Below are 15,043 nucleotides of genomic sequence, written 5' to 3' on the forward strand. Positions count from 1 at the left end.
CAGCTTTTCATCCTGCACACTGCCCTGCTTTACCTCTTGGCTGTTTCCTTGGAAAGAAGAGGAGCATCCCAGACTCGGTCCCTGTGCTCCGCAGCCACTGAGCATTGCACACTGTGCTGTGTGCTGGCGCAAGACCAAGGCGAACGGCGTGCTGGGCCCTGGCCTCGAGGAGCTTGCCTTTCTTGTCTTCCTCTTTGTCCAGGCATTAAAGAAGACCATGACACCTTCTCTACAACTAATCTGTTTCCCACCCCGAAAAATGCTGTTGCAGTGACACTATCTCACTCATGAAAGAAAAGGAGCCACCAAAGTTAAATAGAAATGTCTGGAGCGGTTTCCTAGAAATAGGCCCATGTCTCTCATCTTGAGAAATGGGGTGGGCCAAGATCTCCTTTGTCACATGTGGTTGTCACACACAAAGGAACCCCTTCTTCTCTAGTAGCTTAACAAAGGGTCGCACCCACTGTGTTCAGGCTCCCTCCTCGAACTGCTGATTGATACTTATCTTGATGCATTGCACTTTTTGAAGGCATATTTACTTTTATTAATATTGCTTAATGTAAACTGAGGTATGAAGAAAACTGAAGTAAGCACATAATTTGAATAATGAATAAGATCTTAACTAAGTTTTGCCAGGATTAGATTCCTTTGAAATATTTAAGTCAGAATAATGTAAAGTATAAATTGATATTTTTAGTTCAGTAATAAAAAGTCCTGTTGCAGTACTTTTTAGATATTCTGAGTGAGACAGAGGCAGACCACAGTGGGAGAGCCTGGTGCACAGAGATCGTGGGATAGGTCGGTGGTGTCTGACCTACAGAGGACACCGGAGCAGCTACCCCAGGAAACTTTCGCACTGCTTGCAAAGAAGCTGCTTCCATATTTGTCAGTAGTTTTATTTAAGTAGTTAAATATGTATTGCAAGCATCAAATGGTTTCTGGTATAAATTACTAGAACCACTTTTCTCTTGTCAAGAACCAGGGTTGCTTTTCTTCCCAAAATACATTGGGATCCTTCTGGGCATTGATCTTGTCTTTTTCCTACATTTCTAGCATCAGTGTCTCTCGATTGCTGCTCACTAAGTGCTTGTTGAATGAAGGGCAGATATAAGTACACAGTAACAAAGATGCCACCACCCTCACGGCTGCATCAGCTGCCTGCCAGGGTCTCTGGAGAATCTGGATCACTGGCCTCTCCTGGACAGAGCAAGAGCTGTACTTGGCCACTCCAGTGTCATCTCTTGCTCTCCAGCTTTTTCTTAGTATACAGGCGATCATTTGCCGAGGACTGTTGAGTACAGTTTTTCTTTTGTTGTTTGAAGCCTTGTCTCACAAGCGATGCTAACAGAACGTTGCTGTTACGAGTTTCTGTACCTATGGCTCAGGAGCTTTGTATCCTGTGTTCTGTCACAGAAGGAAGGAGCAAAAGAGAGTGCTGTTGTCAAGAGCAGTACCGATCCATGTGTTAACTGAAAGAAATCAAAATATAAGTAAAGAGAAAAAGAATCCTTCTCAAACCAAAAAGTCTGAGGATGTACTTTTCTTTAAATGATAATGGGGATTGAAGCCAAGGCCTTGTCCATGCTAGGCAAGTAGGCAAGTCTCAAGCAGGAGCCACACCCCCTCAGCCTCAAGGCAAGCTTTTTACAATCCCTGATCTTGGGAATGCGTGGATGGGGATAAGAATCAAATAGAAAAAACACCTCACCAACCTGCTTACAGAAGCATTGGATATGGTTCTTGTGATTAAAATATAAAGTATATTCTAATTGAATCCTACAAAATAAATGGAATATCTTTGTATATAAGCCATGCACATTGGAGTGATTAGAAAAGGAGAAAGAAATTGGGTGTCATGTTAATTGGTATTTACTTTGAAATGCTTTTTGGTTTCTATTCAATAATTTGCACTTTGTATGAATTTAATTAGATGCTATGTGCCCCAGGTTGTATTTCAGATGAAAATGGGAGGTTTGGCAATCAACAGTTGTACAATTTTATCAAATTGCTTTAACTAACATAGACAAAATGTTCACTGGTATGAAGAACAGAATTGAAAGCATTTCATCATTAGAATGATGAAGTTTCAAAACATGGAAGTTGTTGTCCATATCCTTTTTGTAGTCTAAGAAATTATTAAAATAAATGCCAGAAAGTCTTCTCCAAAAGTAGCACACATGCAGAAAGGAACGGGTAACCAACCATATGTGCACGCGTGTTCGCCCTTCCAAGAATCACTTAAAGCTCCCTGGGTTATTTTAAAATTAGCTTTGTCAATCTAATAAACGAAGGGAAAGCATATTACCCATGCCAGAAAATGGAGACCCTCCAGGGAGCTGTTCAGTATAAAATAGTTGAATAAATAAATACCTCCTATTTTGTTTAATTTGAATGGAGGTGAATTCAGTTGACAAATATCAAAGAGGGTAGATGTGGGGAAGCAGTAATGAAGCCATTCCTTTTTGTGGAGGACCAAATATTATTAGTTGCAAATTAAGTTTTTACCACTTACAAATTTGGAATTGCTCAGTGTCCCCAGTGGTTGTTTTCCTTGAATACTTCATAATTTCACTTTAAATTGAACACCCTAGATGAGAAGCATGTGAGTAGCATTTGAGTGAGCCTTGCATTCCTCAGGTATTTAAGAAGCAGTCTTGTTTTTGATGACAGGGGAGACTGATATTAAAATGGTGCTTATGGATGTTTAGAGATGATTCTACCTCGAGAAAGGAAGGGAGCATGCTCTCCACTCGCTTTTGTGACTTGTAACAGGTAATTGGTGCCTGAAGATACTGCTTGCTTAAATTTGAGAAATTATGGATAGCAAGTAAATGACTTGAATATGTATTCTAGAAATAGTAAATAAAGATTAGATTAAAAATACACAGAGGAAGGGAGCTTTTCCTTTTCTTTATTACTGATAGGTAACATTTGTTTACAAGTCTGTGGTTTGTAAACACTTTAATGTCCCTTATCCTATTTAATTCTCATTATAGGATATATTAAATAGGTCTTATTCTGCTCTCTCTCCATTGGAAATCTGAGTCTCAGAGAGATGAAATGACTTGCCCAAGGTCCATCATGTAACTGGTAGCTAGCTGGCCACATGTCTATACCCACTTTTGATGAATTTTTCCTCCAACTTTTACCCTCTCAATCAGTTAAGATATGTAACTTTTTCTGCTTTATTTTTATTTTAATCATTTAAACCAAATGATTGGTTTAGGGCTTGGGGGTAGCAAGAGGAAAGGAGAAAGGATTATTTTCTGAACTTTTCTGCAATAAGCAGATTCATGTTTATTATTTGCCCTGTAGGTATGTTACAGTTTGAGGATTAGTGAAAGTCAGATGTAATTTTAAAACTTTGTTCTTATGTCTAATAATTGGGCAAAGCCTGTTCTCATGGATTAAGGAACATAGATCCCAGGAAGATTTAGCAAGTAAGGGACTTGATCAGAAATAACGAATGCTCTGATAGATAGAATACATCATTTTATCACCTGTGTCTGTGACTTGGCAGAGACTCTGTGGAAAATAGACATGGGGGGATGGGGAGGGAGTGGGCAGTAGGGGTAAAGAAGCAGCTGGAAATACTTAGAATCCATAATGAGATAATTAAGACTAATTAGATGGCCCTGTAGGCAGAAAGCAGCCCATTAAGTCCAGATCCAGTTTTAATAACTTACCTGGATTTGAGGGTAGAGAGTCCAGAGCACCCCAGGGAATGAGATGCTCCAGGGGTGAAACTTGCAGGGTAGGCTTGTTAGAAAAGGAGTAGCAATCCTCTGCACTGGGCAGTGTGTTTTTCCTCTAGGAACTTAACTAAACATCCTGGTTCCCTAGGGAGCAGAATTTCAGGAAGCCTCACTTTTCTCGTCTATTAAATGGAAATATCTATCTTAAAGAGTTGTTATCTTGTGATTTAAATAAGATAAAGATATATGAAAGAACCTAGAGCAATGCCTGGCACAGAGTAAGTACTTAGTAAATGCCAGCCAAGCAACACCTGGACTCAGGGTGGGGCAGCTTCACTGCTTAATGAGTCTGCTCTGCCCTCTGCATTAGGGGCTGTTTCCAACAGAGGCAGAGAACTGAGGGCACTTCCTGATGGACACTAAATGGCCAGTCCTGTCTGAAGCCACCAGCCATTTCAGAGGTGACTCAAACTCTGGTCACTTGAGAGGGAACCTGGAATGAAGCCCCAACCTGGACTGCCTTCAGCGACAAGCTAAGCACACCTCTCCATGGCCTTGTGCTACTAGACTTCGGGATTTAGGGGCGGAGCCTTAGGAAGCAGTGGGAAGCCGGTATGAGCCAGATCTGCAAAAGCCACTGACTCCTCCAGATCACCCGTGTTGCTTGGTTTTGAGTGGATTGGCTTCACCACTGCCTCTCTGTCTCCTTGTTTGCCCCTTTTCATTTTTTTTTAGTTTGGACCAGATCTTCATCTACCAGTTTCCTAATACTGCTATAACAAACTACTGCAATTTAGTGACTTAAACAATACCACAGTACTGTTTTACAGTTCTTGAGGTCAGATGTCCAAAGTGGGACTCGGTGAACTAAAACCAAGATATTGACCAAAGGATTGTTCCTTCCTGAAGACTCTAGGGAAGAGCCTTTTATAGCTTCTAGAGGGCACCTGCCTTCCTTGGCTCAGGGTCCAGTTACCTCCGCTTGTCTTCCTCAGGCTGCCATCTTTGTGGTTCTCCCACTTCAAAACTTCTCTTCCACTTTTAAGGACCTTTATGACTTTGCACTCAACCTGGATACCCCAAGTAATTTTCTATTTTAAAATCAGTTGGTTAGCAACCTCAGTTTGCCTTTATAGCATTAAACTCCCAGGTTTGGATGATGAGAGTGTGGACATCTTTGAGGGATTATTCTGCCTATCAAACTAATATATCAGTAATGCCAAAGTATTTCACACAAATTTTACCATACAGAAAATCCTAGGTAACCGTTGGCTACTGCTATGTATAATTACCGTAATTATTTCCATAACTTGCTTCTCCTTGCCAGATTCCCCAGATCCCTGTAATCTAGCTGCCATTTACACTCATGTTTGAGGAAATGAGAAGTTTCAATGTTCTGTACACATTTAAAATGGGAAGGGAGAGCAAACCCAGACTGTTGTGGGGTTTATTGTTGTTGTTTTAGATTCTGTTGCCAAAATCCACCCTTTTAAATGTATACTGCAGTAGAATTGTGTCTAGAATATTCACAAAGTTGTGGAGCCATGACCTCATGCAATTACAGAACATTTTCATCTCCCCAAAAAGAAAGCTTGTGCCCTTACATAGTCACTCCTGTTTCTTTGTCCCCATCCCCTGCCTGCCACTAATGGCTTTCTGTCTCTATGGACCTGCCCTGTACTGGATATTTATTGTTAATGACATCATACAGTATGCGGCCTTAGTGTCTGTCTGATTTCACTAGCATGTTTTCTAGGTTCATCCATGTTTTAGCACACATTGGCAGTTTGTCCCTTTATGTGACTGAATAATAGTCCCTTGTATGGCTGTACCACATTTTGCTTTTCCATTCATCAGTTTGGATAAGCAGTTTAGATTTTTATTTGTTTCCACTTTGGGGTATTATGAAATAATGCTACTCTGAACATTTGTGTAAATGTTTGTGTGAATATCTGCTTTCAGTTCTTTTGGAGTGGAGTTGCTGAGACAAATGGCAATTCCAATGATTTGATAACTGCCAGACTTGTCCACAGTAGCTGCACCATTGTGCAGTGGTTCTACCACTTGAGGTTTTCACTGTGCAAAATAGTAAATGATATGTCCCACGAGTAACATATGATAGCCAACATACTAAAAGGTTTACTGATCTGTTTTAATGTAATATCTGAAGGAAAAAAATGTTTGGAACTTATAAAAATAGTAACTTCCTATTGAATCATATCCCCAGAAAAGCCAGTGGAGATGATTAGCTTTGGTTTTACCTGAAAGCCAATGAATTCATTGTTTCTTTTTATAGATTACTGAGAACTTACAATGTTATGTTAGTATTTACTTTCCAATGAAAATAAATACTGTAAATTAACATTATACCTTCAAATCATGTTGGGTTTTGGGCCCTTGTTTCATTAGAAAAAAAATTGGCAGCTTCAATTATGATTCATGAGTTATCATGTATACATTTGGCATACTAAATATATGACTGTATACTTGATTGTGAAGTCATAAGATAGCTCATGTTTTCTCCTTTTGCATCAGAAACAATAAGTGGGTAATACAAATGAGGAAAAAATCTTTAATAGACTTTGTGTAAAGTTGTTTGTGTGATATAAGCAAAAATGGCCAGTTTTCCAACTTAGATGATAAATATATCAAGTCCCAGTAACAGAAGAACAATGATAACTGAATTGTGGACTTTGCAGTAGTGAGGCACAGTTTCTGGTGCTTGCCTACCTCAAACTCCTGTAGTTGCCGAGGCGACAGGAAGCGGGGTCCGTGTGCCTCACCAGAACCAAGCTGACTGTTCCTGGCCGTGTTCTGACTTGACACAGATCAGAACTCAAGATTGTGTGGCGCTAAGTTCAGTCCACACCTCTGGCACCTTCTGCCCCAGCAGAGATTCGAGGGAAGAGCATGTGCCTGCAATGAAGCAGCCCTGCCTGGGGACCCCAGCTCACGGACGTGTGTCAACTGGCAGATGTTGGGCAAGCTATTGAAGCCTCTCTGTTCACTAGCTAATGAAGGAAATCATGCAACTTCATGGGATTGTTTGTGACTATCATTACTTGCTCCAGTGCAATAGAGTAGCGTATGAGCCACATAGATGTTTTTCAAGAAATTCAGTACCAAATCCATTGCATGCACATAATAGGCACTCAGGAATTAACTCCTGTTATTCAGTCACACCAAAAGTATTTCTTGAGTGCCAGGTGCTTTTCTAGGCCCGAGGAATACAACCATGATCAAAATAGATTGGAGTTCCTTCCCCACAAAGCTTATATTCTAATAGAGAAGACAAACAAGAAATGCCTAAATGTGTAGATTAGCAGGCAAGTCCCATAAGAAAAGTAAGGTCATTTATGGGATTAAAGTGTCGTGGGGGAAAGGATACTGTGGGTACTACTATAGATTGAGTGGTCAGGAAAGGCCTTTCTGAGGAAGTGACATTCAGCAGGACTTGCTGCTCACACTGCTGTCTTTCATAGTGTCCAATCTCTTGTGTTCCTTATATTCATTTGCCTCAAAATCTGGTTGGAGAAAGTGGTAGAGCCAGGAAGTCTTTTGATCTGTAGCTCAGAATATTAAATGAGGGGTTAAGATGTTAAAGCTCTGAATTTGTCTTGTGAATAAACATCTTACCCTTGGAAAAATAAAAGGTTTGTTGGAGAAGCTTCCCGGAGGAAGGATTCTGAGCTCACATTCTCTGCTTGCTTCTTTCGATTACCAGTCACTAAGTACAGTTAAACTAAAGGCAACAAAAAATGCTGATAACTATCATTTATGAAGTGCCAGCAAAGAAGAGTGCCACATGTGTTGTCATTGAGTCCTCACTGCTGACTTTATGAACTAAATATCTTGTCTCTTCATCACAAATGAGGACACAAAGGCCCAGACAGTTAATGGAGGCAGAGCCAGGATTCAAGCTTAGATAGACCTCCCCATTTCCAGCAGCCTTATCTGCTTACAGTGATAATTATGACTGTTCTCATTAAGAACTCCACGTTTAGAAAGCACTTTATCTTATTAGAGTAGGATTGTGTGGGTTAAATATAATGTACGTGTGTGTTACACAGGACTCCATCATGTCTACTTCAGCTATTTGCCTGCTACTCTATATCAGGTATGAAGAAAATAAAGACTTAATACCAGTACCATCCCTACTATTAATTGAACATCTTCTCTTTTTCATGTTTTATAGCAATTAATTTTCACCGCAACCTCAAAGATAGGTATTTTTATCCATATTTGATAGATGAGAATACTACAGATGAATCATCAATGAAATATCCAAAGTTAAACAGTCTATCGAGGAATCACACATCTGGGTCTGTTGACTGCAAAAGCCTGTATCGTTCTCTTTCACAGAGAAACACAAAGAGGTAGAGTCTTACCTCTCCCAAAGCTAAGCCCCAGATACTGTCCAGGTAGGCTGGTAGTTGACAATCTACATATATGTGTATGAATTTTATCTTTGTATGTGTGTGGTGGTGGAGATCAAACTGAGGTCTTGTGCATCTAGGCTAGCCTCTGCCACTAAGCCGCACCCCCTGCGCATGATCTTTAACTCATTCGATCCCTTCAGGATCCCTGATCAAACGGGGATCGAATGATGGAGGTGGCATCACAGTGTGCTGGTACTAGATACACCCTTAGGGACCTAGAACTCTAGGAACTCTGTGCTCTAGTGAAGAGTCAGACAAGGCTGGAGGTAGAGTGTGTGCTCAGTGTGCCCAAGGCCCTGAAAATTTATAAAATAAATTTATAAAATGAAGTCAGGCGAAAACTATGGAACCAGTCTAGGCGTCCATCTTCAGGTGAATGGATAAAGAAAATGTGGTGTGTATACACACAGTGGGATTTTATTTAGTCATAAAGAAAATTGAAATTAAGGCATTCGCAGGGAAATGGGTGGAACTAGAAATCATGTTAAGCAAAGTAAGTCAAACTCAGAAGGTGAAGGGTCGTATGTTTTCTCTCATATGCAGAAGCTAGAGAGGGAAAAAGAAAAGAAAGGTGGGGGTGGGTCTCCTAAAAATCAAAGGGAAAGGAGTAGAGGAAAGGGCCCAAGGGGTTTGGAGACAATGAGGGACAGGGAAGCAATAGGGAGGGATATTAGCCAAATTATGTCATTAGATTGCGTGCATGTATAAATTTGTAACAACAAATGCCATCATTATTACAACTCAAATGCACCAAACAAAAATGTGGTGGGGAAAGAGGCCAAAGGCCTTGGAAATCCAAAGGGAGAAGGGAATCTTGCAGAGGGACTGGGGACATCTTAACTCAGACATTGAGAAGCTGTTCCTTGATGCAGGCCTTGAAAAATAAGAACAACTTCCATATAGGTCTAATGTCATCACCAGTGGACAGAGGAGGGCTCATCTAAGCGGTCTCACCTGGTCGCAGAGCCAGCTGACAGCAGGGATTGTAATTTGGTCTGCCTTGACACTTGTTCAGAACAACACACTAGGAAAAACTCATTGGCCTGTCGGCATCTCAGTGGGCAAGCTAAGTCCCTGGTTCTGTTGGACTCATGAAATAAAGTATGTGAAGTTGAAGGGCAGAGAGAAACCCTGGAAGATTGGAGTCAGTTAGATCAGCCATTTCTCAAGAGTCAAAGAATCCTGGCATGGATCACTTGCATTTGTGGCCTTGACCCTCAGTTTCCTTACCTGTAAAATAATGTAGACAGTAGTGTTCCTCAAATGTTTACAGGCATCTGAATCACCTGGAGAGCTTGTTAGAATAGAACTGCTGATCTGGGATGGAATCTGGAAATTTACTTCTAACTTGTCCCCAGCTGGTGTTCATGCTGCTGGGTCAAGCAGCAACTGAAGACCACTGGTCTCTTCTCTTCTCTGAGACCTTGGATCCTCACTCATGCTCTGAGTCAAGCCTCTCCTAATACTATAGACTTTGGGAGGTCTGGGCCACCTCCAGCTACATCAGCCTCCCTAGCAAGACACTCACCTCGCTGTTTCTTTATCGGTAAAGTGGTTCCCTGTGGCCTGGGACAAATGAGGGAATCCAGTCTCATTTAGAAGAAATTGCTTTTGGAAAAAAAAAAAAAACTATATAAATTATCAGTTGTACATATCTATATCTATGTGCGAAGGTTGTTTGGGCAGAATCCTTGAGAAAAGTACAGTCTACCTTCAAAGTGAAAAATTAATAGGAAATCTCTTTTTCCTCTTGTCCATTTGTAGAGGAAGCTTGGTGTAGGAAGATGTGTACCCCTGAAGCATGTAGTTAAAATCCACAATGACCCTTAAGGGACCCTATCCTTTCTGTCAGATTAAAATTTTCCCTGCCATCTATTTAATAAATTAAATTTTTAAAAGAACATAAATAAAAGAGAATAATAACTTAGAGCTATCAGGGCACCTGAGTCTGTGAGCCCTGTAGGGCCTTGGCACCTAAAAAGAAGGGGAGGGGGGGAACCCTTGTCTCTGAGGCTTTGAAAGTGGCCTTCCTTGAAGCATCAGGAAAGCTCTGGGGGACCCAGAAGCTAACGAGCTGAAATGCCTGGGGCATGAGTCTGTTAGATCCAATAAAGAGCCAGAAAAAAAAAATGGATGGTAAGTAATGTTGCTATTTCATTTGGTGCAAAAGAGAAGGCAAAATACCAGAATATTCAATGAGCTAGAGCACAAAGTGTGGCATGGAGGTGGATGCAGGCTGACCTCTTCTCTGGAACATCTCAGCCTGCGTGGAGCTCAGTGTGAGGCTAGTGTACCATAGCCTGCATGTTAAAGCATGGTGACCCTTTTGTTTCTTTAATAGGCGAAGATGAGGACGAATTTGAGAATTTCATGCTGCCTCTTACAGTCTCTTTTGAAACAGTATTACAGATATTCAACAACAACTTTAAGCAAGAAGATGTAAAGGTGGGTTTGTTTCCAGACATTCATGAAGAAAGACAATTTTGACCCCTCTAGAATATCCGGATCCAGGTATTCGGATCTGTGTGTGCTCTGTGCTCCTCAGACCTGCATCTGTATGCATAGGCCAGTGTTCCCAAACACATGCGTCTTCACATTTTACTTGTCATATAAGCCCTTTTCTAGTTTTTATACAAATGGACTCCGAGGTCAGTGAATGGTTTTAGACAGTCTGTTCAGGATTAGATGGCACAGATTTGTCTCTCGTGGCAGTTACTCTCTTTAATAGGACATTTCTCTTGGGCACACCACTTTAAACGTCTCGATTCCCTCATCTACTCTGCATTGTATGTTTCAACTTACCCATATGGAGAAATGCACAAATATACACATGCTAAAACCTTACATCTCTAAATATTTTTTAAACAAGAATTTATATAAATCAAGACTTTATTAAATGGCTAGGCATATATGTATAAATAGGAGCTGGTCTTGAAGTATTGCATTCTTAAACTGAACAAAGTGATTAGGATAACTGATAGCTAAATAAGGTTTTTATGTGCCTGTGGGAGCCATATTAGGATTGATTTGACAAGTCAGTTCAGCTGTGGCAACAGTCATAATATCTAAGACAACATTATGTTTTATTAGTAAAATCCTTAAGTGTAGCAAGCTGTTTGTGACAAAACAGCCCCATATTTTACATGGGGGATGGGAAGCGCAGCTCTGTAAATAGAATAGTATCTCCTGAAATTATAATGTAGCAGAGCTATATTAAATAGATTGACACTGATTATTATTTTTAAAAGACTAATAAGTGCACTCTGGAGAATATAGACACCTTCATTGGTGAGGCTGAGTCATATTTTATTATTTGAAATATGTTGGAATATTTACCACCTTTTGCATGATGGCTCCTCTCCACATGCACACACAAAAAATTAACCAAGGTCAAATAGAAAAATGATGGCCCTTGACGCTATATATGTAATTCTGCCAAAAAACAACTAGCCAAATGCTGTATCTTTTAATTTAAAATGGAGTTTTTGAAATAAATGCTTATTGGGATGCTTTTTTAAAATTTTTTTGAACCAAAAAAGATCTTACAGATTTTCTTTGTTTATAGTCTTGCCGAAATTGTCAGTTTCCACTGTATTTAACTGTATGTTTTAGATGTCTTCCAAATATTTTTACTTACCAAAAAAGTCTTTTTGCTTTAAGATGGTTGTTGCTGCCCTTTATCAAAAAGAAGCAATGCCGTTCAAAAACACCATCTTTATAAAAATTACATTTGTCTCATTTGAAGATTTCATTATGTTCAAAGCCTGGTTTGATGTAATCCCATCTAGTTTGATAGAAACCATCTTCCTAGAGTCATTTTTAATGGAGTTCCAGTGATATATCCCTAAACCAGCAAGTTCTTAACGACCCTGGAAAGTGACTGCTTGATTACACTTTAACGGTATTTGCAAATAAAATCACAAGTAATTAAGGGGAAATCTCCAGGCTTTTGAGCAAGTTTGATGCATGATAACTGCCTGATTCAGCTTCATCTAGAGTAATGCTGTGTAGGCAACAGCTACTGAGATCAATAGCAACGTAATGATAGTGGCAGAATTAAGTGAGTAACCTGAGAACTGTGCCTCAGAATGCATGCAGCTGCCACGAACCAAGGCCACACAGTGCACTCCGTGCTTCCGTCCTAAATGTTCATCAAAAGACGCCCTGCAGGAAAATGGAGTTAGATGCTCTTTATTGCTGATCGTGTCTCTTGCCACATTTATCAGGGAAATTGGATTAGCAGTTGGCAGCTGCAGGTAGACAAGATTCTGCAGTGATTAAATATGCAGCTTGGCTGCATTTGTTGTGACAGACCTTTAGTAAATTCTACTGTAAGCACCATCTGTCTAATTTGTATAAAGAAAACTTGGTGCTTTAAGCCACCAATAAAGAACTAAATCTGTTGCTTTATCATAAACAAAACTTTTGCACTAAATGCTTTTAAATGTAATTTATTAGGTTAAGGCTATTTTTCTATCACTATGAATAAATAATACATGCAAAAGTGCTTTCAGGTACTTCATTTTGCAAGTACTAGAGATAAAAACAGTTCTGTTTTGTTCTTCAATAAAGTATTTAGTATTCCAATCCACAGGAGGTGATGCTGTTAAAATATCTCTATGAAAATGCCTCAGGACTGCCAAATTCATTTAATTTGCAATCCTTACCAGGATTTTCTAACTCCCTATTTATAGATACTTTGCAAATGCAGATTTCAGGATGAACTGAAACATGAAGGACCAGTGTTGCCAAATTGAAATATCGTTGTGAAGGAGAGGAAATGCTACAAAACTCTCAAATTTATAGTTTTGTTTTCCTACTTAGTCCTAATAAAATTGAAGAGAACATTGAATTTTTGTCTCCGGTTTTTTCTCTCCACAGTAAAGGGGATAAGAGGGGAAAGACTGTAACAAATCCTGGCCCTGGGGTATTATTTCCAAAAATGCCATTTTTCCCCTGTAACTTTCCCCATTGTAGAACAAAGTCAAGTCCATTACTTCCCGAATTCGTGCATTATTTTTTATTTGGCTGTGACGTCATCAGTTTTAAGGAAAATGAATGGAAACTTCTCAGAGGAAGAGGAGCAGTTAAATAGGAACCTACTATCTTTAGTCCCTTCGTAAAAACTCCACAATGTTAAATTATTTAAAATCCTTGATTTTCAGCATGCGCACATTAAAAGTTTTCGCACTAAGTGCCAAATGTTGCAAACAGCACTTTAACAGAATGATTTTGCTTTGATCCCTGTAGCAGTTCCTGAATAATTTATCACAGGTTATTGCCTTAATTCTGGAGAGGGATAGAGCAATAAAGGCAGATGAAAACACTCCAGTTGAAACACCTTGGGGCCTGCTCGTTCCTCTGACACGGCTCTTTTGTTGGAACTATTTAGAGGTTATTAAGATGTGTCTCCAGAATTAAGAGCGTGCTGTAAGGATGGAGACAGCCATCTTAATTCTGAAGACAAAGCACAATGACCCTTCACCTTCCTTTTCTTTGTTGTTATTATATGGTAGAATTATGAGGATAATATTATAGCTGCCCCCAGTAGTGCCACTACAGTAAAGGGTCTGTCAGACTTTCCATTAGAAACCCTGTTTTGGGGGTCAGGGTGGAAGGAGCCGCAGTTCAGCTGTTTCCCAGCCCATCCGTCTCACACTTGGCACACAGACAACCGTTCGCCATGCAATGGAAGGAGGCACTCAGCAGTTTCTCCTGAGCGATCTAAACGGGAAGCCACAGGGTTAGATCGCCAGGCCTGCCCCACTCCACAAACTGCCTCGCTGCAGATGCAGGAGCCTGTCACGTCGCAGATCAATCAGTGTTGACCAGCCACAGGAGAAGGGCAACTTTTAAAATGGACCTCTTTGTCCTGTTTTAAATGAGATGGTAAATCGTGGTTCTCCTCTCCTCTGATTGATTCCAATCAGATCACCTCTCACTCTCCAGGCCTTCGGTAGCCTGGAGTTGAGCTCCTAGTTGAGGCCTCCCTGTCTCATTCCAGAGCTGGGTGTGTTTTGGCTAGGGAGAAAATACCCGTTAGTACTCTTTAGCTGTGTGGACTCTACAGTGCTCTGTGCTGCTCGGAGGTAAAAGATACCTTTTGACTCTTAAGAAATCTATTTCTTAATCACTTTAACACTGTACTTTCATGCTCAGTTAAATCTATTTAAAACTTACATGTAGTTATGTTATGCTTCCTCTGCTCGGTAGTAATGTTTTATAAAATGAAACATTGATAGCATTTCATGACCAGTGCATTTAAAAAAAAAATGTGGATTTAAGTTAATTAGAAGACTTCTGCTAACTCGGTATATTTTAAGAAAGAAAAATCTGATAAAAATTAACTGTTTTTGTAAAGTAATAGTTGAAAATATTATATTAAAAGCTCTTTTTACTTAGGTATAAAGAAAACAGGATTCATGGTTCTTGCTAACTCATTTAGAGTTGAGTGGTGGGTCTCTTGTACGTAAGCAGAAGATTTTGAGGCACAGCCTGTAACATGTAAGTGTACATAGTAAAAACAGCAAAAAGGCCACCTTGATGGGTGGCAGAGGCCCACAGAGAATCCCCGGACTGCAAAGACCGCAGCCGCAACAGAACCGTTCCAAGAAGCCTTTCTTAGAAGATGTGATTTGTTCTGGAGGCTGTCAGAAATGTGCAAAGCTCAGACAGAAGAGCAGAACAGTTTCGGGTGGTGCAGAAAGGCAGCGTCCCAGGCAGAGGGCTTAAAGCAACAGCAGGCCGTTGGTGGCGACTACCCGAGGCCAGCCAGTTACAGAAAAGCAGGACGGGAGATGAGAAGGGAAAGCAGCAGGTCATTGTCATTACCTTAAAGACAGATTTGTTCAGCCTCAGAACGTGGCCTCCCATATACCGTTAGACAGTAGTAAGTGCATATTCTTAGGA

At 40.3% G+C, this 15,043-nt stretch overlaps 1 protein-coding gene across 4 annotated transcripts in view; it reads left to right on the forward strand.

Moving 5' to 3' along the window:
• Positions 1 to 15,043, forward strand: part of Ranbp17 (RAN binding protein 17) — a 278,012-nt gene that overhangs the window by 193,513 nt on the left and 69,456 nt on the right. For all 4 annotated transcript variants that reach the window (XM_047555336.1, XM_047555337.1, XM_047555338.1 and 1 more), the window contains one exon: positions 10,476 to 10,579. In XM_047555336.1, coding sequence (XP_047411292.1) covers positions 10,476 to 10,579 — 104 coding nt within the window. The remainder of the gene's footprint in view (positions 1 to 10,475; positions 10,580 to 15,043) is intronic.

The sequence above is a fragment of the Sciurus carolinensis genome, chromosome 6 (assembly GCF_902686445.1).
Source record: "Sciurus carolinensis chromosome 6, mSciCar1.2, whole genome shotgun sequence".
Lineage (NCBI taxonomy): Eukaryota > Metazoa > Chordata > Mammalia > Rodentia > Sciuridae > Sciurus > Sciurus carolinensis.